This window comes from Nicotiana tabacum, chromosome 7 (genome assembly GCF_000715075.1).
Source record: "Nicotiana tabacum cultivar K326 chromosome 7, ASM71507v2, whole genome shotgun sequence".
Classification (NCBI taxonomy): Eukaryota; Viridiplantae; Streptophyta; class Magnoliopsida; order Solanales; family Solanaceae; genus Nicotiana; species Nicotiana tabacum.
This window is the reverse complement of record NC_134086.1, coordinates 10,393,315-10,418,037: the sequence shown is the minus strand read 5'-3', so window position 1 is coordinate 10,418,037 and position 24,723 is coordinate 10,393,315. Positions and strand designations below refer to the sequence as shown.

Sequence of the window (24,723 nt, the reverse complement as noted above, 5' to 3'; positions counted from 1 at the left end):
CAAGCGAAATTCAAAATAATGTGTTTGGAGCAAGTATTTTGAAAAAGAAAAAAAATCCTAATGATGATGAAAAAAAGAAAAGAAAAACGGAAACAACTACTTTTGGCGGTTCTTCATTTATACCCATGGGATATATAAAGAAAGCGCAGCCCTGAAACCCTCTGTTAAACCCTTCCGCCATTGCTAGTTTCCCTCTTGCACTCTTATAATGTACGGACAGCCACCGCGCAACGGCGGCGGAGGTGGCGGCTGGCGCAGCGGTCCTCCGCCGCAACAGCCACAGCCAGCGGTACCACATGTAGGGTTTCAAAATCATAACTTTATACCTTCTCAACCTCCAAACTATTTCATTCCTTCAAACCCCTTCTTTCCCCAAAACCCAAATTTTCCAATTCATACCCCTAATTTCGCAAACTTTCCAATCCAACAAAATCCTAATTTTCAATTTCAGCAGCCTCTGCAGAGTTCCTCGAGGGGTAACGAGGCTGTTGAGAGAGTTGATCGAGCTGTAATTAAGGCACGAAGAGACCTTATAGAGGCTGGTGAAAATGTATCGGCATGGAAAGTTTCACAAGCTGCTTTGGTTATACTTAAAGCTGATTCTTGGGATTCTTTGGGTCTCAAATTGCAACAAGTTCCCTCTCTTAACCGCCTCATAGTTACCGAAGGGAAGGTACAACAACTTTGTATTTTTACAGATTTTTTGTATTCATTTTTCATAATTTTTGAAGTTGAGAATATGTTTTAGTCATATAAGCACTTTTACTTTAGGTCATGTGCTGCTTTTCTAGGAGTAAATTTATCTGTCAGCAGAAAATATAAAAAGTTTCTAGTGATTAAAACAAGATGCATTGTTTAAATGAGTGAACTTTGTTAGCTCTTTGTATCTAAGTTAGCATATATGTAGTAAGCTAACAGGTGATCTTTTTCTGCTTTTTGAAGCTTCTATGCTTCTGCTTCTTGTAATATTTTGCATCTTCTTGATGACATGAATGAAGCCAATTATTTCATCAAAAAAAAAAAGATGCATTGTTTAAATGAATGTGACTTGCAAACTGCAGAGTTGTGTAAAATATTATTTTTTGTAGAATCATGATAAACCTACCAACATGTCCCAATATGGAATGTATAAATTTGAAGGACCTTTTTTTAAAAATAAAGTATATTTGGTTAACCGATCGAATTTTTTTTGTTGCTCATGGTCTCTTTTTTGTAATTTGACTGAAGATGTTTTAGACTACTATGAACTTTAATCAGTATCCCATGGATTATTTGGAACTTTGCTTATGAAAGTTGAATTTTCTAACCCCGTTGAGCTGTTTGTATGTGTTTTTCTGGAGATTTAATGATTAAAGATGCCTTATGTGGAGCATGAAATGTTCACACATGATAAAGGTTTCAGTTTTGTGTACTTACAAGGGTAAGCATCTGATTTCTATAGTTTTTTTGGTCATGAGAAAATTATGCAAAAAATGAGTATATGATGTGCTTATTTAGAATTTTACTTATCAAAAAGAAAAGTATACGATGTGCTTATTGGTTTTGAAACCGGCAAACGGTGGTTATGGAGATTGTTCAAATGCATTGTTGTTGCTCAACTTGGTCATTTACATTGGTGGCGCTTAACTTTTAGTACTCTCTCTCTCTCTCTCTCTCTCTCTCTCTCTCTTACTTTCTGTACTTCATTTTGCTTTGTTCCCTTCAATTTATTTTTTTGGTTTTGGAGGCTAACCTCAATTCATCATGTGTTGTTTACACCAAGCTCCATCTCATCTTTTAATAGATACACTTGTTTTGTCCTTTTTACATTTTCTTGTTGTGCCTTTTGATCCATCAAGCAGCACTCTATTTCCAACCCCCTTACTTCAAATAGGGGGTACATTATTTACAAGTTGAAGGGAAGAGGTTATTATATCAATCTTCCCAAAGCAATGTGAAATTAGAGTGAAGCTTTGGTGACCATCAACCTTAAATTCCATTTTGTATCTTCTTGGATAATTTTTAGTGGATATTTATGGTGGACCATCTATTTGGTTTCTTTTCATGAGAAGATAATCTTATGGAATTCTAAATTTTCATTTCCCCATCTCTTTTCTTAGATTAATGCTTTCATCCACTGCTTTGTCGGTGTTCAAAGAATTACCACATTGTATGATTTGGAGGTAGCAATAAGCAAGAATGAGGGGATTGAGCAGTTTGAAGAGCTGGAATTGGGTCCGCTGTTGAAACACCCACTTATTATCCATTATTTTTCTGTCAACCCTGATATGTCACAAGTTTCCAGAATAACAACTGAGGAGATAACGTCCTTACTATCTGAGTTCATGGATGCTGATAAACATAGAAAAGTAAATGTAGATGAATTTTTGAACTTCATCGCCGTGAAGAAATCTGCTAAAACCAGAGAGAAGCTCGGTGTGCGGATTCAGAGCTTGGGGTATGTGGCATATTTTCACTCGTACAAGATTTTGTTTATGTTCAATTTAATATTGTAGAATAGCCTCATTTTTTTAATAAGGAGAATAGCCTAATGATTGAAACTTATCATTATAAAATTTTAGATAACTAAATGTGAAAATTAGCTTATATTTTGGCACACAAGGGGTGTCTGCCTTCTCATAAAGTTCATTGTGAACAAACTTTAGAGCTATAATTGTGGTGTAGGGTGTGCGACTTGCGTGGTGGGAATGTCATGACTTAAACTAGGGCCGTGACCAGCACTTGATAGAGTAGACCTTACCAAGCAGACCATCTTGACCTGGCTAAAGTAACTCGTACTTGTCAATTAATATCATAACCAATTTTTTTACATGCTTAGCAAAACTACAGTGCGAGTACATTTTGAATTTACCTTAAAGGCGTTCTATTATCTTTTGAAGTAGTCACAAGACATAAAATCAATTTGGCAAAGAGCAGAATCTTCAATATAAAGTAGATGAGTGCATTGAGGAGTTGGCTGATATTCTGGAATGTAAGGTGGAAAACTTTCCTACTTTTACATAGGGCTTCCACTGGGGGGGCAAGAAGAAATGATCATATAATCTGGCAAGGGGTACTGGACTGGTGTGCTAACAAACTAGTTCCTTGGAAGAAGCAATAGCTTTCTTTTGGAGGAAGAGTTGCACCTTTTCTTTTTGTTGAGATAAGATGTTATTAAAAAGCAGTGTCAAGCTGATACTGAGAAATTACAGATATAGTGCTGGCTCGATAACATTAAAATCCTATGCAATCTAGCATGTCCAGTGTATCATGTAAATTCAACACTACATTTCCATCTCTCCAATAGTAGTACAGTTCAACTTAGCACCATTCTTAATATATTACTCAACCAAGACTTTCCATGGAGTACATGGAGAGAATTCTAGAACAATATTTAAATACTCTTAACAAGAATATGGGTAAAAGCTGAAACTGTTGGCCTCCATGAGAAAGATGTGGGGCTCACCCTTGAATGCTATCTATGGTGCTAAAATCAATTGGTGAAAAGAAACAATGAGATGGGGAACAAGCAAACCCAAAAGGAAAAAAAGAAACAATGAGAAAAGAAATGGTGAGTTCATCAACTCAATTACGGTTAATTGTACCTGCTGAGAATATAACTAAGTAATTAAGAGTATGCTCTCTCTAACTATTTAAGCTTTTAGATGAGATGGTTAAATACTTCAAACTTGGCATCAGATCAGGCAAATGTCCTGGATTCGAGTCTTGTTGCCTCTCGTTACCAAAAAAGAAAAAGATATTCCAACGTGCTTGGCCATGAAAATAAATCAGACCCGCACGAGAGGAGGCGTGTTGAGTATAATTAATAAATAAAAGTGTATTCTCTCTAAAAGCTTAAGCTTTTAAATGAGATGGTTATAGTACTTCAACAATATCCATAACTTTTAGGGACATGATTAGGAGGGTGTTTGGATTTGCTTTTAAAAAGTAGCTTATAAGCCAAAAGCCATAAGTTGGTAATACCCAACTTTTGGCTTATTTTTGTACTTTTCATGCATAAAAGTAAGTGCTTTTAAGCACTTTTTATCGTTGCCGAACACCACAAAAACTAGAAAAGTGCTTAAAAGCCAATAAGCTCATAAAATAAACCAATCCAAACACTCTCTAGATTTGTAAAACCTGCATCATTTGAACAATACAAAGCACAATAACCTTCTCAAAAAAGAAAAGAAAACAAAACAAACTCAACACAATAACATAATCTCATGTGTGTACATATATGGTGTGTTTGATGTAATGGAAATTGTTTTCTTGGAAAACAAGTAGTAATCTTACTCATTTTCCGGTGTTTGGTACGCAATTAAGGAAAGTAACTTTTCTAGAGTATTCATAAATAATTTAGATACAATAAATATGAAGCCATAAACTTTCGAACCAACAACCTTCCAAACCCAAAATTTCATAAACTTCCGAACCGCTAAACTTTCGAACCCGTAAACTTTATAATGTCTAAACCCGTAAATTTCCAAACGCATAAACCTCCGAACTACCTTATAAAAAAAAACATAAACCTTCGAACTCATAACTTTGGAACTTGTAAAATTTCCAACATGTAAACCGAAAAATGAAAAAACTGAAGGGGGGGGGGGTGCAGAAAAACGAAAAAACAGAAATTTTAAAAATATTTTTTGTGCCGGTGGAGGGTTGGGGGTGGGTTTGGTGGTGCAGAAAAATGAAAAACAGATTTGAAGAAAAAAAAAGCCTTTTTAGAGAGAGGGGGTGGGAGAGGTGGGGTAGGGAGAGAAGAGGGCGGGGTTGGGGTTAGATGTGAGGGTAAGTGGAGTTTTTGAAAAATATTTTTCTAACTTTTTCTAGCTACGTCATTTTCCTCCAATTTCAGGAAAATGTGATAGTAGGAAAACATTTTCCAAACTATTTTGTGCAGCCAAACAATGTAAAGTAGGAAAACATTATCCGTCATGCCAAACACTCCCATAATGTCAAAACATTAACCAAGTTCCTCTATTTGTCATGTTTCCCTGTAGTCATTTTTCCTCTGATTCTTTAGCTTTTCGAATTGTAAAGGAGTACACTTTCTTTCCTAACTTAATCAGGTAAGGCTAGGCTCTATTTTCTGAAAAAAGAGGCACATGTTCATTTTGCTGAAACATGTGTAGTACCTTCATAAATGCCCATAAGACCACAATCGAATATCTTAAATCCTAGCTAGGCTAGCATGGAACACCATGAAAATGTGGCATGCGTTATATGTTACTTCTCTTTTATGTTTGATATTCTATTAAAGGTTTTGTCCTCTATTCGTATTTCACATTCATCTGTGGATGCTATGCCAATGTCTTGAGTGTACGTGCTGAGTTCTAATTGGGGCTTTGAGTTTTCCTTCTTTATTCTTAAAATTTTAACCATGAAAAAATATATCTTCCGGTTAGTTAAGGAACTTTCTGTTGTTTAGATGTGATATCCTATTTCTTTAGTGGATTAATTGAGAAATGAAATGACTGGATTGTTCTCACTCAAGTCCTCTATGGCTGTATCCCCCACTTTTGAAGAAGTAGATACTTGTCTTTGTCACCTGTCAGTGTCACATCATTTAGTCTTCAGTGTTGAACATTTGTGGATTGATAAAATCTTGTATATCTTGGTGGGGAAGAATGAGGATCCTTTTTCTTGTATGTGACTAAACCTTCTAATATAGTCTAGCTCATGCTTCTAGTATAGTTTAGCACGTGTTTCTCATGCTTCTACTGCAGATGCTCACTAATTTTGGGACATGTAATAGTTAGCCGTGGCATTCGTGTTCTGTTTTCAGCAGAATCTGATCATTCATATTTCCTCATGTATACTCTTTCCTTATCCTTTTCAGGATGCATATTACATTTATCCAGCAAGCAAGGCAATTCCAAACTACCACCGTGAACAAATATCTTAGTACGGTGAAAAAAGAATCCAGCAAAAATATCAGGAATCGCCCTCTCCTATCTGCAGAGAAGAAGCAGTTAGATGAGCATTTCCGTGCCATGCGTGATCGTGTCAAATCATTTTCCTCAACCGAGGAGGAATTTTGTGGTAAACACACAAGGTTTATATCAAGTTCAGAAAATGAGAGCAGTGATGATGATCAAGATGAAAGTGCTGCACATAGCCAGTGCAAATTCCCAGCTGGAAAGAACAAAAGTTCGGACAGACCAACAACCTGTCCTTACCCATCAGCTTCTGAAGAAATGATGCGGCTGGGTTTGAAAGCTGAAGTTGAGGTTAGCCCACATACTGCTAGTGGCAGTGATAGATACAGTAAGGATACTGGGCAATCCAAGAGTAAAAGAAAACTTGATGATGTTCAGAGTTCCATGGCTTTACCCAAAAAAGCACCCAAAAGAGATGTGGTTCAGGCAGAGCTTCTTACTCGCAAGAATAAAAAGGCATCAAAATTTTCTCAGATGTGGAATCAAGACTCCAATGGTTCAAATGATTTTTCGCATGGTGATGATTCAATTAAGATGTTCATTAACACTTGGAAGGAGGCATGCCGGACAAACAGTGTAGATGAGGTACAGCTAAGCAGTTGCTTCTTATCTAGCACAGAATGAGCTTATCATACATCTCGTTGAAATGATACTGTAGCTGGCCGACTTTCTAAATCAGATTGCTGTTAACATTTCTCCACTTTCCTAAAAAGAACTTATTTAAAATTAAAGACGTGTATCATATTTACTACAAAAGAGGTTTACAGTATCTACTTTTTATACCTAATTCTTTGGAAAGTTAAACTTTATCCAGAGGTAAGTAGCGGCCATCTTCTTTTGCAGTGGATGGTGAAGGCAGATCTAAACTTTGTTTTCAACCTCTTCAACCTCCCTTTTGTCATGCCTTATACAGTGAAGATCTATTAACCAACTAGGGTGTTGGGGGATTGAAAAAACCAGTGAGAAAAATCTAGAAGATTGTGTCAGCTTTTGTGTGTTGGGTCTTATGGAAGGAAAGAGATGCGAGATGTTTTGATGGGAAATCAAAGATTATTCAGAAGATCAATTTCATGTGTTTATGGGTTTTGGGTTTGTGGTGTAAATTACTGGAGGTTAAAGATGAAGACAGCATGCTAGAGTTCATCGACTCATTACAGGAACAAGATGTTGTATAGGAGGAAACCTAATCCTTTTGTTCTTGTGTAGAAGGGTTTCAAGTAATCTTCCTGGTTCAGTCTTAGTGCCAGGTTTATAATTTGTGCTATAATACATTTATGTGTTAAAAAGAAATGAATGCATGTTCTTTTCGTGTTAACTTTTATTTCTTTGTTTGCCTCTTGCAATATTGTCAAATTATTTAGCTAATAGCTACTGCATTTTTTCTTTTTTGGCTCTCTTAAGCACCTATTTTTGGTGTTTGGTCTATGCTTGAGATGCTGACAGTCAACAGTTGTACACACATGCTGATTTTCTGTCAATTTTTTTGTGTTTTAGGTTTTTCAGAGGATGCTTCTGTTCTATAAGGCAAGGAAAAAACCTAAAGTGACAAGATTGTTTTCATCATATCCATTTTGTGGATTGCTTCAAGTTGCTGTAAGTTTACAGAGTATTTTGATAATTAATTATCCATAAGTCACCTGAGTACTTTTTTTTTCCTAATAAAAAAAAATCCTGCTTCATGAGTAAACCTATCTCAATTCAGGACATCTTCAATACTCTTTTACGATAGGCATTCGTTGGTTGCCTTTCTTTTAGCTCTTGAAATCATCAATTAAGTATTAATTTTTACACATCAGCTAGAAGTAAAGTAGGACTTTGCATTCTTCTTTTATATTTATAATGCAAGTGTTTGATTTATCTTCTGCAAGACTTCCTGTGGGCTTGAAATGGGCCCATCTCCATTGAGTTCATTCTACGGCACACTTCGTTTCTTTGAAATACTCTGATGAACTTCTTACCAAGGATATCTTTATTGAAAAAACAGGGAACTACATTTCCTTTGGCAAACTCCTCAAACTGTGTTGCTTTCTTCTGTATAAAAGCGCACACTTTGTTAATTGCTCTCTAAAGCCCAGCATAAGCTTTAAACAACTTGTCCAAGTCATAAATGCACTTCGGTTAATGCCTCATAGGTTCTAGAACCCATTTTTGCTGTTTTCTCTAGTATATTTTTGTCTGGAATGGAAAAAAGGTTTGCTGAATCCTTTATTTTGCTGCGGAGAATGGTTATAAAGCAGTTTTTCAGGGACAGATCTTGCTCTTTCAGTGATGTATTTTTGACCCTTTATCTTTTCCATGTTTTCGTTTCTAATTGTCATTTTACTTATTTTGAACTGAAGGTGTAGGAAGAATCTCTATGTTTCTTTAAGAAATTCACATTACATGCCTTTTTGATCCATCACCTTACATGTCTTATATTGCCTCAACGGTTATATTCTGACGTATATCTTTTGGGTGTAATGCATATTTTTAATAAACAAATAAATGCAGTTACTCTCAAACGACTTAAGCTTTTAGATGATGCGATTCAAAAAAATGATGCGATTCACACAATTCCACAGTGTCAGTGCAAGCAGAGATCTTGCATTTTAGTTTTACCGCCAATAGTCCAACAAAAATGTTTTCACATGCTTGCACCAAGACAATAATTAGGCCTGCTTGTGAGGGGACATGTTGGAGAGCTCTATAGCAGTTTAAACTTTTAGATTGTGTCTATATGATTCAGTGGGTGTATTGCTTGAACCTCCACTCCAACATGCACCATTATTCCAGATAACTTCCCTTCATTTTGTACCTAACGTTCTTGTACTTGTGTGAATTTAATGACTACCTTCTAGACTGAAAATCATTTTCTTAATTTGAGTGTGATGACTTTGCAGGTTACATCTATTAAACGTGGAATGTGGGACACTTTGTATGATAAGCTCGAAATATTTCACCAATATGAAGAGACCAATAGAGGCACTGAAAATTGTGCTGACTCCATCTGCATTGAGGTTGAGTCACCTGAAAGGGATGTTACCAAGCACTCTGAGAAGCTCCTGGTGTGTGAAAGTGGTGAGTTGTACACCATTGAGGTTTTTATTTTGCCTGCAAGGTGTTACAACTTTTTGTCATTTTCTTTTTTGAAAAGGTAAATAATTTTATTAACAATTCCTGAGAACTTGTATATAAGTTGTATACCCAAAAAAAAAAAAAAAACGTACACATAATATGGTTCTCTACAGAGGAGATCCAATCCTCTATACAAATAGGGACCTCAAAGAGTACACCAAAAAGAAACTAGAAACTAGAGACTATTTTGCAATTTTACAAAATCTTGTTCCAGGTAGGGGTAAGGCTGCGTACATCCTACCCTCCCCTGACCCCACTTGTTGGATTATATAGGGTGGTGGTGGTGGTAGTTGTTGTTGTTGTTGTTCCACCCCTTCAAATGCCCTCCTATTTCTCTCTTTCCAAATAACCCACATGATTGCTAAGGGAGTATTGTCATTTCTCTCTTCAACTTCTTGTATGTAACTCACATACTCCTTCAGCCAATACTTGGAAAAAGAAAAGGGAATAGACGTCTAAGGTACTTGAAATCTATAAATGGCTAGCCTGCTTCAGTTGGCTGCAGATCAACAGATTTACATAAGATAATGCATGATTCTCCTAGATTGATACAATGTTTTGAATAGCTTTGCAAAAGCGGGGCCCATTCCCGTTACTGTGTTATTGGATATTGAACCCCCAGATTGTATTATCCACACTCCAGATACCCAACCCTGTGTGTGGTGGTGGTGGTGGTGGTGGGGTATAATAATTCAGCATAACTTTCAATTCTTCATACTGCTAATGAACTAGTATCTAAGCTTTGTTTCTTCACGATTATGCTTTTGGCTTTCCTTTTCACCTCTTCTCCACTGGAAAGCTAACACTTCTATTGTTTTTGTTTAAGTAGGGGTCACTATTGAGGACATACATAGTAAAATTTCTATGTATTTTGAGGGTGATGATGATGCCTTGTCCTTTGCAAGTTCATACCATGAGAAGTTCTTCTTCCTGTTGAATAAGTTTTACAAGCTTGAATCTTGGTTGACAGAGCAGTTTTCTGTGAAGCATTTTGAGTCACTTGGTCATGGGAATATCTTGCCTTTCTTGGAGAAAAATAGGCATTTGCTTAGTCATGTTTTACCAAGGTTCTTAACAAATGACATGCATGAGAAGCCTCCTCTCGAACCCTCAATGTTTGATTGTCAGTTTGATCTATTGTTATCACAGGCTTCACAGTGTTTATGGGAGAACGAAAAAGTAGACAAACGAAGGATTGGTGAGTTACTAATGAGGCAATTCCCTTTAGTCTGTTTAAAAGTAGCTGGAAGTGACGTAATGATAGATATAGAGGGTTTTGTGAAGGCAAAGAAAGGCGATGTGACTTTAAAATCTGTTGTATTCTCTGAAACATTGCTCAAGGAATATACATTTGGTAGAAATAATGAGATTATATTAAATAGATCTGGTTTGGAGAATGATGTAGGTTATACAGATCGTCTAGTGATGTCAAAAGATGCCATAAAGGTCTTGGTCAGTGCTCCAATGTTGATGGATCTGAACTTGTGGTCACATTGGGACATGGTATTTGCTTCTTCTCTTGGTTCTCTTGTGGGTTGGCTGTTAAATGATATAAAAACCGAAGAATTGTTGTGTTTGGTAACCGCATGCGGAAAGGTTGTCCGTGTTGATCATTCAGCCACCATTGATTCTTTTGTAAACGTATTGCTGCAAGGAAATTCTTTTGATACGGCTCTCAAACTGTTATCTTTGCTGGTTTTATATGGTGGTGAAAAAAACGTTCCTAATTCACTCTTAAAATGCCATGCACGTCAGGCATTTGAAGTTTTGATTAGAAATTATGAGGAAATAAAATTACATGACAATCAGGACTCACTCAAGCATGACATATCTCTGTGCAGACAGCTCATACCTGATAAAACTACATCGACTATAAATAACAAGTTATTGAGGAAGGGTAGTGTTGCTAGCATTGTGACCTTTGCATCGAGATTTGTTCTCGACTGTCTGGGATATCTGCCTGTTGAGTTTTGCCATTTTGCTGCAGACATCTTGCTTACAGGGGTGCAGCCATTTATCAAAGATGCTCCTTCAGCTATCTTAGGTGAATGTGAACGGATAGAGCAGCGTCTTATGCTTCATCGTGTTGGAATGTCTCTGGGCATTGTGGAGTGGATTGAAGATAAACACAAATTAAGTGCCTGTTCTACCACTAAATTGTTAATGCCTTTTGGATCAACATGCTTGAAAGTCACAGAGCTTGATTTCAGCAACAAGTCAACCTTCATGCAAGAATCAAACACATATCCCTTGTCTAGAAATGAAATTAGCCTCTCCCAAGATCCAATGCAGCAAAATGAAAATCGAGATGCCAGTTGCTCTGCAGGTGTTATAACCTGTGTTCGTCCTGATAATTTGGCTGATAGTGCCACACAGCACTCATGTGAGCTTGAGAATTCCGCTGCCAGGGTTATTGAATCTATTCAGCGACAAGAATTTGGTCTGCAGCCTGATATTTCTCTAGTTGAAAGTGCAATGTTGAATAAGCAGCATGCTCGCCTGGGGAGAGCACTCCATTGTCTTTCGCAGGAGCTATATTCTCAGGATTCACATTTTATCCTAGAGTTGGTCAGTATACCTCCTTATCTTATCTGTTAAGTGTTTACCTTATTGTATCCCAATTCATTTATATCTGGCTCATTCTAGTGTTGGTTGTATTTGTAAACTCACCATTCAATGTGGAAAAAGATGGAGGACTTTAATGTGGATTTGTGATACAAAGGTTTATCTTGAGTTGGCTCAGAGGAGGAAGTAGATTGGAGTTGGAAAAAAAAAGTTACAATAAATTAGATGTGAACCAACGTGCAACAGATAGACGGCTATAAAATAACTAAAATGAAAATTATTTAAAAAAAAACAGAAGTACCTAAAAGTTTGTAGAGTAGCTGTAAGAAGATAGGCATGGCAGAAAAGTGGAGAGTCATCAGGAAATCAAGGAAAATTTTAATTTGTGTCTCATACAACTGACACTAGTTGTATGAGGCAGCTTTTTTGTCTCACGGTTTTGTGGACCCAGAAGTGTAAGATTGGGGTCCACAAATTTGTGAGACAAAAAGGAGCCTCATACAACTAGTGTAAGTTGTATGAGACACAAAATAAAACTTCTCTTCTTCTAGGTAATCAAGAGACAGGTTCAAAGGTGTATTAAATCAGATAACCGGGATTTTAGTCGATGGAGGAATTGTGTAAATGACGACCTCTGTAGCCCATGTTTCTAGCTGCTCTATATTTCTTACCAATATCAACCAAGGTAATCAAGGGCACATTCTATGCCTTTTCCTTGTAATGCTCTTGGTGCAGTAGAATCTGCGACAAGGTTTCTATCAGATGGAAGGAATAACTTAATAATATGCATATTACAACTTCTAGTCTCGTTAGTAATTGGATTTAATTTCCCCGAAGAGTTCAAATTCCCCAGGAACTATTAGACTGTCTTAGCTTTGCAATGAGTATGAGGTTATTGTTATGGGATTTTTTTGTCGCTGGATTTTCTTCTGATAGGAACTCTAAAACTTTGTTTCTGCTGAAGAATTTTATAAGATGGAGCGCTTTGTGCCTAACTGCCAAAAGGATATAACTGATTGCTCTCTTTACAATGGTACATTGATTCAGGTTCAGAATGCTGATGATAATATCTACCCCGAGGATGTCGAACCCACATTGACTTTCATTCTTCAGGATAAAGGCATTATAGTTCTAAACAATGAGCGTGGCTTTTCTGCTGATAACATCAGAGCTCTCTGTGATGTTGGGAACTCTACTAAGAAAGGACGTAGTGCTGGATATATTGGGAAGAAAGGCATCGGTTTCAAATCAGTATTTCGGGTAATATACATAAATATGTCTGCTAAATTTCATTTAGTTACTTATATTTAGAGACTATGCTTTTACTTTCTGTTAGTTGCACCTTCGTGCTGGATAATTGAGAGTTAGCAATCAATTTCCTTATCAAAAGAGAGTTAGCAATCATTTTGTTCAGTGCATTAAAGGTTTTACTACTAAACTTCTTAGGATCAGAAACCCTCTTTTTTGTATTGGAGTTTTTTCTTTGTTGGTAAGCTAGGAGATGGCTAACTTTAAGTCACCCCTACTTGATATGTTATTAAAGAATAAATGGAAGTTAAATTAACATCATTCCACAGGCACGTTAAATTTTAAGTAGTTATGAGATTGAAGTTTTGCCCCTAATGAAATATGAGCCCAAACAATATAAACCAGCTCTAGAAATTGTACCTTTAATGATAATATCTACATACACACTATTCTTTGAAACTGCAATATTTTGTAACTTGGAGGAGATGGATGATAGGCAGAGGTGGATGGAGCCTTTGAACAATGGTTCCCTTGAACCCAGTATTTTCAACTTCAAATATATTGGGGTGTGTGAAAAATCACTAAATTTAACAAATATTCAATTTTGAACTTAGTACGACAAGTTAAGTGCTAAGAACCTTAAAAGTTGAACCAATCAAGTTTAGCTTACCCTAATTTTTATTTTGTTTTTACAGGTCACTGATGCTCCAGAAATTCATTCTAATGGCTTCCATATTAAGTTTGATATAACTAATGGCCAGATAGGTTTTGTTTTACCAACTATTGTTCCTCCTTGTGACATTGACTTCTATACCAGATTGGCCTCTTCAGGTTCTTATTGCAATCATTGGAATACATGCATAGTGCTTCCCTTCAGATCAAATCTCTTGGAACGGTCTGGCGAAGAGAACATTATGTCAATGTTTGCTGATCTTCATCCATCTTTGCTGCTTTTTCTTCATCGTCTTCACTGTATCAAATTCCGAAATATGCTAAGTGATTCTATTGTTGTTATGAGGAAAGAAGCTGTGGGAAATGGTATCATTAAGGTTTCCTTCGGAGAGGAGAAATTGACTTGTTTTGTAGTATCCCAGAAATTGCGGGCTGACGCTATTCGTCCTGATACCCCAACAACAGAAATCTCCATAGCGTTTACATTGCAGGAAACGCTTGATGGAAGCTACAACCCACAACTGGACCAACAACCTGTTTTTTCATTCCTTCCTCTGAGAAAATATGGCCTGAAGTTTATACTTCAGGCTGATTTTGTACTCCCTTCATCCAGGGAAGAAGTTGATGGTGATAGTCCTTGGAACCAGTGGTTGTTGTCAGAGTTCCCTGGCTTGTTTGTTAGTGCAGAGAGGTCCTTTTGTGATCTGCCGTGTTTTAAGGATAATCCAGCAAAAGGTGTTACAGCTTATATGAGCTTTGTTCCCCTTGTAGGGGAGGCTCATGGTTTCTTTTCTAGTCTTCCTCGGATGATCCTTTCTAGATTACGCACGTCAAACTGCTTGATAATAGAAGGTATGGATAATGAGTGGGTTCCTCCATGTAAAGTTTTGAGAAATTGGACCCAAGAGGCTCGTAACCTTTTGCCTGATAGTTTGCTTCGCAAGCATCTTGGTGTTGGTTTCTTGCATAAAGATATAGTTCTACCAGATTTATTAGCCAGGGCTCTAGGAATTGAGGAATATGGACTCAAAGTTCTACTTCAGGTTGTAAATTCTTTATGCTCTTCGGGCGATGGTCTAAAGTCAATGGGTTTGGAATGGTTATGTATGTGGTTAAATGCGTTTTTCACAATGTCATCAAATGGAAAAAACTCAGCAGATTTTGGGATTGAATCGCATCTCATGAAGGAACTCAAGAAAACTCCGTTTATTCCCCTTTCAGATGGTAGATATGGATCACTGGACGAAGGTGCACTTTGGTTGCATGTTGATTCAATGGGCACTGCAACTAATGATGAGTGTTCACCAGAAACTTTCTCAATATTGTATTCATCTCTTAGAACTGTGAGTCCTGCACTTCTTTCTACGGCTGCTGCTCTTGGCACGTCATGCTCCGAATCATCAATAGTAGATAATGTTACCAGGATGCTGTACAGAATTGGTGTCCAACGTTTATCAGCACATCAAATATTAAAGATGCATATTCTACCATTTCTCTACAGAGAGCAAAATGAACAAGGACATAGAGAAACAATGACAGAATATCTTGCCTTCTTGATGTTGCACTTACAGTCCAGTTGCCCTGACTGTCAGTCAGAAAAGGACCAAATTATCGGTGAAGTGCGCGACAATGCTTTCATATTGACAAATCATGGTTGCAAACGTCTTGTTGAGTTTCCTATCCATTTCAGCAAGGAATTCGGAAATCCCATTGATATGAGTAGATTAATACATGGATTAGATCTTGAATGGCTTGAGATTGATGATATGTTCTTGAAACATCCAATCAATAAATCTTTAACTGGAGGTCTATTAAAGTGGAGAAAGTTTTTCCAGGAAATTGGAATCACTGATTTTGTACGAGTTCTTCAAGTTGAAAAAAGTATTTCTGATGTATGCTCTGTTTCCATGAATGCAACATGGGATAAAGATTTGATTTCCAAAGGATCAATTGCGAAAGATTGGGTGTCTGAAGAGTTTGTCAATTTGCTTTCACGATTATCTTCAGCACGTGACAAGGAAAAAAGCAAGTACGTCTTGGAGGTGCTTGATAGTTTGTGGGATGAATATTTCTGTGACAAGGTTACTGGTTTCTATTTCAGTTCCACAGGAGAAAGGAAAATATTTGACTCTTCATTCACCAGAATCCTCCTTGATGTTCTCTGGTTAGCATCACGTATGGATAATGAGCTCCACCGTCCAAGGGAGTTATTCCATGATTGTGAGGCTGTGCGCTCAATTTTTGGCGACAATGCTCCTTATGCCATTCCAAAGGTCTGTCTGATCTTAACGAACTTTGATGTAGTGATATTAATCAGAACACCTTTGTGCTTTTTGTTGGTGTAAACCCCTACCCCCTCCCTAACAGGGAAAGGACCAAAAAGAGAAACAAGAAAGTTTGACTTCATGCGTGTTTTGCTGGATGTTAGGACTGGTCTAAACCATGGGTTTTGTGTGTTACTTGAAGTAGTTGATTAACCTGGTAGTTTCATGTCAATAAACATTTGTATGAGGAGCTTCGACCTATTAATTTGGCTTGTCCATGATTATTTGTGCAAGAATCTAGTGATCACAGTGTAGTCTGTATTTAAAATATGACGTGGTTGCTTTTTTCATGCCTTATTCCGGTACAGCAAACTACCTCGTCTTATTTATGCAGTATTTTTACTGTGGTAGGAAACTGACTAAGTGGTCAGCTCAAATCCGATCTGGTTTATCTATTTATTTAAAATTTAGTTAGTTCTACTGAGGAGTTTTCACTATGTCAGCCTTCTTTTAGGTTTTAATTTTCTCAAGAACTGTATATTTTAGAAGCAAGTGTGGGTGGATTTGACTTTCAGGAGAAGCTTGAATTTATTATGCTTGTGATTTGTTCATTTACGTTCAGTCTTGTTCTTGTTTGAGCCAACATGTGCTTGTTGAAAAGACCTTTCTTCTTTGTTGGCTTTGTTATTCTTTCAATTTGCTATTTGTAACCATTTTTATTGTTTTTGGTTATTCTCCATGATATTTTTGGTAGTGGCTCAGTGCTCTTCTGTTGTGAAACAGGTGAGAAGCGAAAAGTTGGTAACAGCTCTTGGCTTGAAAACACAAGTTACAGTTGATGACACTTTAGCAATTCTTAAAGTTTGGAAATCTAAAGTACCTTTGAGTGCTAGGTAATTGATCTTCCTCTGCAGAAACGTGTGAAATCAGCTAGATGCTAATTTTTTCATTTATCTGAACAAAAATAGGGTTTCAGCATTTCTTTTCCTGTGGATAGAATTATGAATTAGTTAAGGCTCAAGTGACCCATAATGCAATAGTTGGTCTTATGTATTTACATACTGAAGTTGGTGGATTGGGTCTGGTAACTGGTTTATTGATGTTCATGTTGTTTATTATCTTTGTTTAGGACAAAAAGCGCTAGTCATTGTCATTAAGGTGGTTGCTTTGCTAGAGTCATGTTTATGCTTTTTCCCCATCGTTGACTGGTTATAGTATAAAAAATTTAATAGTCCTACTGAGTTAAAAAAAAAGAACTAACTTTTTTTCAAATGAACTGATGGAAAGATCCAAAGTCATTAATTGTCAGGTACCACCTAGCCATAACATGTCCCCTTGTAATATTCCAACTTCTTGAATGCATAAAAAGTAGGAACTTTTAGAGGTGTCAGGGTTTCCTTCATTGTGAGCTGCTATTTCTCACCATTATTCTGATATTTCATGCTTATCCATTGCTCTTTTTTTCAGTTTATCACAAATGTCAAAGTTCTACACTTTCATCTGGAGTAGGATGAGTACTTCAGAGAGAAAAGTGGTTGAAGAATTACTCGATGGACCTTTTGTGTTTGTCCCTTGTAAGTTGGTTGCTTCACATGAAGATGTTGTGCCTGGTGTTCTTTTGTCATCTAAAGAAGTCTTTTGGCATGATTCAACTGGTTCGGTGGACCAAGTGAAGATGGTATGCCCGAAATTTGATCTACATTCAGTTCAGCACCCTTTCACCAAAATGTTATGTAGCATGTATCCAGCCCTTCATGACTTTTTTGTGAAAGAATGTGGAGTGGATGAGCTCCCTCATTTCCATGGATATCTTCAAATATTGCTACAGTTGTCAGCTGCTGCTTTACCTTCACAAGCAGCTAAGAATGTAAGCTATCTTTGTTGCAAAAAACTTCCATCGTGATAGTTGATGAATGATTTTGATGCTAATGAAACCATTTTCTGCTGAATATCTTGGCTTAAGAATGGATTTGTTACTTGTTTTTTCAGGTCTTTCATATATTTCTCAAGTGGGTTGACGAACTAAATTCAGGATCTTTGAGATCTGAAGATATTAGTTTCTTGAAAGAAGGTCTTTTGAGGATGGATTATCTGGTTCTCCCAACTGCAGAAGATAAATGGGTATCTCTGAACCCATCCTTTGGGCTCATCTGTTGGTGTGATGATGATGAGTTGAAGAAGGAATTTAAGTATTTTGATAATATTACGTTTCTCTACTTTGGGCAACTCAATGATGAGGAGAAGGAGATTCTCCGAACAAAAGTTTCAATGTTCATGCACAAATTAAGCATTCCTTCTCTATCAGAGGTAAGCTAGATTACACTTCCCTCCCTTTGCTTTTGTCTGCATGCATATATAGGAGAAAGGCTTGCTGTTTCTGGAAGAGTCGATCTAAGATGCCACTCTGTATAATTAGGCCCCACTTATTCAACAACAACAACAAAAAACCCAGTGTAATCCCATAAGTGGGGTCTGGGGAGGTAATGTGTACGCAGACCTTACCCCTGTAGAGAAGTTTCCGGTAGAGCCCCACTTATTGGTCAAAGAAAGTTAAATTTTTTGAAAAGTTAAAGTTTTCTCCAATTTTTTGACCAATACTTGTTTTTTTTTTTTTTTTTTTAATGAAGTAATTAATTTCATTGCTGGCATCAAGAAGATGCATAATAGTTACAAAAGAGTTATAGCAAAAAGGAATAATGTCAGTTTCAATACAGATGTTCAGGCTAATACTAAGGAGCTAACAAAATTCAAATAACTATCAGAGGAATCTATGGGGGATAAATAAACCCAAGTGAATAAAAACATAATACAATTAGCTTTGAGAGATTGGAAAGTAGTTTAGGGGTCTCAATAAGCTGTTCAAGCAAAAGGAGTTAAGTAGATTCATTAGGATGAATAAAATTAGCCTATTGGCTATAGTAGAACATAGAGTTACTGCAACAAATGCCAATCAAATACTGAAGAAGGTTGCAGCAGGATGAAGTTGGGCTACTAACTATGAAGCAGATGGTAAAGGAAGGATATGGGTAATATGGGATCCAAATGTTATACAATTTAGTGAGATGATGAAGAGCAATCAGTTTACATGGAAAGGTGTCTATTGGTGCACTCAATTTACAGTTCTATTTACAGCAGTATACGACCTACATACTATTGAAGACAGAAAAACATTATGGCATGAATTAGAGGTGATTCATAGTGGAACTAATGGAGCATGGATTGCAATGGGGGACTATAATGCAATACTGGGGGTAGATGATAGAGTCTATGGCAATCCAGTACAAGAAGCTGAGATAAGGGACTTTAGGAATTTCATGTTGAATAACAACATGAATGAACTAAAGTAAATAGGGAGGAAATTCACATGGACAAATAGCCATGCGTGGAGTAAAATTGATAGAGTCATTGTGAATACAGAGTGGATGACAACAATGAAACAAATGGAAGTGATAGTTATGGATCCATTCATCTCCGATCATTCTCCTCTGAGTATTCAATTTGAAGATACAGCTCAGGGAGGTCCAAAGCCATATCGCTTTTATAACTATGTGGTTGAGATTCCAGAATTCCTAAAGGTGGTGGAGTATGCATGGAACACACCTAGCAAATGGCAGGGGATGCCAAAAGTGTGCTGAAGCTTAAAGAGGTTAAACAAGAATTGAAAAAACTACATACTTAGGAATTCAAAGGGGTCAGGGAGAAAGTACAAACAATTAGAAGGCAGCTCCAAGAGACACAAGAACAAATGAAGGAAACAGATCACCAGACATCTCTTTTTGAAACTGAGAAGGAATTGAGAGTACAACTAGAGAAATGGGATTGATAGAAAAAATTATATTGCAACAAAAATCAAGAACCCAGTGGCTAAAACTTGGGGATTCGAATAGTGAGTACTTCTATGCTTGTTTGAAGAATAGAACATCGCAGAATAATATCAAATCCCTTGTAAATCAAGCGGGGACACTGTTGCAAACAGAACATGAGGTGAAAGAGGAAGTAGTGGGGTTTCATAGAGAGCTGCTGGGCAAAGCTGTTGAACAAATGCCTGCAATAAATCCAGAGATAATAAAAAATGGACCAATGCTGACAAGAGAACAACAACTGAAACTAATAGAGCCAGTCACCACAGAAGAAATATGTACAACAATGAGGAACATAGCTGGCAACAAGGCCCCACGGTGCGATGGATTCAATGCTTTCTTCTTTAAGAAAGCATGGCCTATTATAGGAGAAGATATGATCAATGCAACAAAACAGTTCTTTGCCACTGAGGAGTTTTACAAGCCAATCAACTGTACTTCAGTGACTTTGTTAATGGTCATGGATAGTCTCATTGATGTTTGACAGGCTGCTTTTGTCCCAGGAAGAATCATCTCAGATAACATCATATTAAGTCATGAACTAGTGAAGGATATGAGAGGAAAGGGATAACTCCAAGATGCATGATTAAGCTAGACATGCTAAAAACTTATGACTTTTTGGAGTGGTGTTTTCGGGAGCAAATTATGATTAATATGAACTTTCCAATCTGCTTTGTGAAATGGATTATGAAGTGCATTACTACTGTCTCCTACTCTATTCTGATAAATGGAAGGCCTACTAGCCCATTCCCAGCAAAAAAGGGACCAAGGCAGGGAGATCCATTGTCCCCATTCCTGTTTGTATTAGCCAGGGACTACCTAAACAGATTGCTCAGAACCCTGAAATACCAACCAGATTTTAATTACCATCCAAGGTGTGAGAAACTACAAATGATCCAGCTGGGATTTGTCGCTGACCTACTGTTGTTCTATAGAGGTGATGAAATCTCTATTCACATGTTATACGATTGTTTCATGGAGTTCTCTGGGGTGTCTGGACTGAAAGCAAACAAAAGCAAAAGTTCTATTTACTTTGGTGGAGTAAGCCTAGCACTGCAACAGGCTGTTGTGGATAAACTTGGTTTCACCAAAGGAGTGCTTCCTATTATATATTTGGGGGTCCCTCTAAGTACAAAAAGGATGTCTGTTATACAGTTTCAACCACTGTTGGACAGGATGATAGGAAGAATAACATCATGGACTGCAAAGTTTTTATCATATGCAGGACGAATTCAATTGATCAAGAGTGTCTTATTTTCTATCCAAATCTACTGGTCACAGATCTTTGTCTTCCCAAAGAAAGTTATACAACTGATAGAAGCAATATGTAGGAAATTCCTATGGTCTGGGGGAGTGATATATCAAAGAAAGCTTTAATAGCATGGGACAAACTGTGCCAACCAAAGGTTGCTGGGGGTGGAACTTGCTAGATATATCCAAGTGGAACAAGGCTGCTATATGTAAGTTACTCGGGGATATTGGTCAGAAAAAGGATAAGCTATGGGTGCAGTGGATACACATATACTATGGGAATGGTAGAGATATAAGGAAATTGAACCTAAACAGGCTTTGTGGATGGTAAAGAAGATCCTGAAGGCTAAGCAATACTTGATTGATGCAGGCATAAATCTTACAGAGATTCTCGATATGGAGAACTTATTCATCAAAAACTTATACATAATGCTAAGATGAGAACAACAGAAAATGCCATGGAGAAAACTTGTGTGCAACAGTGGAGGAGTGCCCAAATGGATTTTATCCTTTATCTGGCTATCATGGGCAAGCTGAGCACTAGGGATAGATTAGCAAGATGGGGGGTAACAAATGACTTACAGTGTCCTCTGTGCAACGGTCGAAGAGGAGAGCATTGAGCATCTATTTTTGAAGTGCACATATGCAGAGTCCATCTGGAGAAACTACTACAATGGATTGGTATTACAAGACAGGCCATGGAGTGGAAACACGAGATAGCTTGGGCATATTGCCGTGCAAAGGGTAGATCAGCCAACAATGAGATATACAGAATGGCTTAAACTGGCTGTGTCTACTATGTGTGGTAGGAAAGAAATCAGAGGATCTTTAGGGCATAACAGAGGCAACAAGGGATGATAGTCAAGCTGATTATCCAAATGATATGTGGAAGAGGACTGATACTGCCCAGACTCAGAAGAAGACTTGAAGAGTTAGCTTTTATCCATGACCAGGAGCTCCTGAGGTCTGAGGAGTACCACACTACACTTGTTTAATTGATTGATAGTTAGCTATTAGTATAGGTAGTATAGAATGATACTAAGTACTGGGAAAATGTCCAGCCTTAGTGAATTTTTTATTTTTTTTGAGCTGTAAATTTTCGCTTTGGTAATAAAATTTGATAATTACCAAAAAAAGAAGTAGTTGATAGTCCATCAAAACATCTGCTATTCCTTTTCTTCCAGATACTCCAAAAGATAGCAGCAGGAACCATCTTCCAGACTTTCTTGATGGTGCTCTCAACTTTCCAAAAGCTCCAACTCTCAAAAGCCTCCCTGATGTTATGTGGCATGACCCATCTGAGTTCAAAAAGAGAAATAAACATATTCCAGAGATCTGCTGCAACTGGCAGTGTAGGAAGAGATGGCTATGTGATTCTGCCTCCCTTTGACCAATACTTGCTTAAATACGATAAAACTTCACTCTCATCTTAATACCTGTGCCTAGTCATATTAAGACGCTTAAATTGGGACAGACTGAGTAACATGACTTTCAGGTCAATTTAAGACATTTAGTATGTGCTCTTTTGCAGGTTGTAACTCGTGAAGCAATATATTATGGTCCAACAGACTCTAGCTTGGCAGCTTCAGTAGTTAACTGGGCTCTTCCATATGCTCAGCGCTATATTTATAACGTTCATCCAGACAAGTATTTGCAGCTCAGCCAGTCTGGATTTCAGAACCTGAAATGCCTACAGATTGTTGTTGTAGAAAAGTTGTTCTACAGGAATGTTATAAAAAGCTCTCACATAGCATCAAAGAAACGGTTTGAATGCAGTTGTCTACTAGAGGTATTCGCATCTATGGGTTCTTATATCCATATAGTGCTACATGCTTGAGATATTTCTGAAAAAAGCTCTATTTGAATCTTCATTAAACTGTTTATGAAAAAGCATTGCTAATTATTGGCCAGGTTGATGTATAATAAATGTAAGACCTTTTCCTATGTAGTCCAAAACCTTAACACTTCTATATAGTGATGTACAGTTCTCGAGTTATATCTCCTTTGTGTTTTTATCTTGTTCTTCTTCAATTCCCAGATCTTATAAGTGTGAATATTTCATAAACTTACAAAACATGCGTGATATATATTATTTTTGCCGTTTCCCAGTCTTGTTCATGGAGATCTAGCATTATTAAGAATGTGTAGATATGCTTACTTTTTGTTATGTCAACTTGTATCTCTGCCCAAGTCTTTGTTAGTGAAATCTTATTCCTTATATATGTATATATAATTTATTTATTTTTACTCTGTGACAGGGAAACATTTTGTATGCAACTCGAGAATCAGATTTTCACTCAGTGTTCTTGGAGCTTTCTCGTTTGTTCTCTTCTGGAACTTCTGACTTGCATTTGGCAAACTTTCTTCATATGATCACAACTATGGCCGAATCAGGTTCCACTGAGGAGCAAACTGAGTTTTTCATTTTGAATAGCCAGAAAATGCCTAAACTTCCTGCAGGTGAATCTGTTTGGTCAATCGCAAATTTTCCATCGTCAACAGATAGTGAGAAAGGGCTGCTGATTAGTTCTTCTGGAACAATTAATGGGATTAACCCTATGAATTTCATGAAGAGACCTGGAATCAACTCAAACTGGCCACCTACAGACTGGAAAACTGCTCCTGGTAGTGTAACGAAGACACAGGCAGCCAGTGGCATCCAAGCGAAAGAGGAGGGGGCTGTGGAAGAAGTTGTAATTAAAACATGTGCACTGGCACCAACTGAGATCACTTTTGTGGAGAATGCGGACAATGATCCAGCATCAGCTGCAGCTTTACTAGGTTCACAAGATGCTGATCATGTGTGTAATGTACTTGTACCTGTTACTGTGGAAGTGGCATTTGATCCTCCTCATCCCACAACTGCACCACATGACTCGAAAAATAGTTCATCTGATGTGACAGAAAGAGATCAGCTGTATGTAGGCACAACTGACCCGCAACAGGCAATGTTAACTGGCAGACACGGAGAATTTGTTGCTTTCAAATACTTTGTGGGGAAACTCGGTGAGCCTTTTGTGAAATGGGTCAATGAAACCAATGAGACGGGGCTTCCCTATGACCTTGTTGTGGGGGATGACGAATACATAGAAGTAAAGGCAACTAGATCGGCAAGAAAGGATTGGTTCCACATTACCTCGAGGGAATGGCAGTTTGCAGTTGAGAAAGGTGAATCTTTTAGCATTGCCCATGTTGTATTTTTGCCCAATGATTCAGCAGCAGTGACGGTATACAAAAACCCAATCAGACTCTGTCAGCGTGGTAAACTTCAGTTAGCTCTTTTAATGCCAAAGTCATGATACTTTTTAAGATGTACATTACATTAGGATGAGACACTTATTTCTGTTACTTCATACAATCATACAAGAAGTTATTCAACTGGACTAAAGTATAAGGAGATGATAGAGAATATGGTTTGAAGTGACTAGGCCTTCATTTCGGCTGCCTGCTGAGCAGCGCGTCCTTTTGATAGAGCTGCATTTGAGAATTTGCACTAAATATTATTGGCCTTATATTGTCGAGAAGCTTGAGCTGGACCCCGGGCACCAATAATTTCAGCGAACTGCTTCCAGTATACTGTAAAGTCTCATTTTAGAAACGACAGCTGATAGCATAATGTAGAGGAAGATGTTCCTTGTAATTATATTCTTAATTACATCATTGATTGAACTAAAATTGGTATACTAGATTGCCGATGGCGAATACAAATTGAGCTTATTGTGAATTGGGCCAACAAATTGGGCAGTATTTTTCTCTCTTATAAATTGTGAAAATTTGTAATCTATGCAATTTGTCTTGCCAGTTGATCAAATATTTGATTTCCCT

The 24,723-nt window shown here is 37.4% G+C and overlaps 1 protein-coding gene across 1 annotated transcript; it reads left to right on the top strand.

The window, feature by feature from the left end:
- The first annotated feature begins 159 nt into the window (after positions 1 to 159).
- Positions 160 to 24,723, top strand: LOC107832001 (protein NO VEIN). Its single transcript, XM_016659802.2, has 13 exons — positions 160 to 673; positions 2,100 to 2,437; positions 5,825 to 6,509; positions 7,419 to 7,517; positions 8,804 to 8,981; positions 9,868 to 11,606; positions 12,651 to 12,863; positions 13,547 to 15,796; positions 16,571 to 16,680; positions 17,255 to 17,654; positions 17,777 to 18,094; positions 22,430 to 22,687; positions 23,157 to 24,723. The coding sequence occupies exons 1-13, from the start codon at positions 209 to 211 to the stop codon at positions 24,195 to 24,197; spliced, it is 8,094 nt and encodes a 2,697-aa protein (XP_016515288.2). The 5' UTR covers positions 160 to 208; the 3' UTR covers positions 24,198 to 24,723.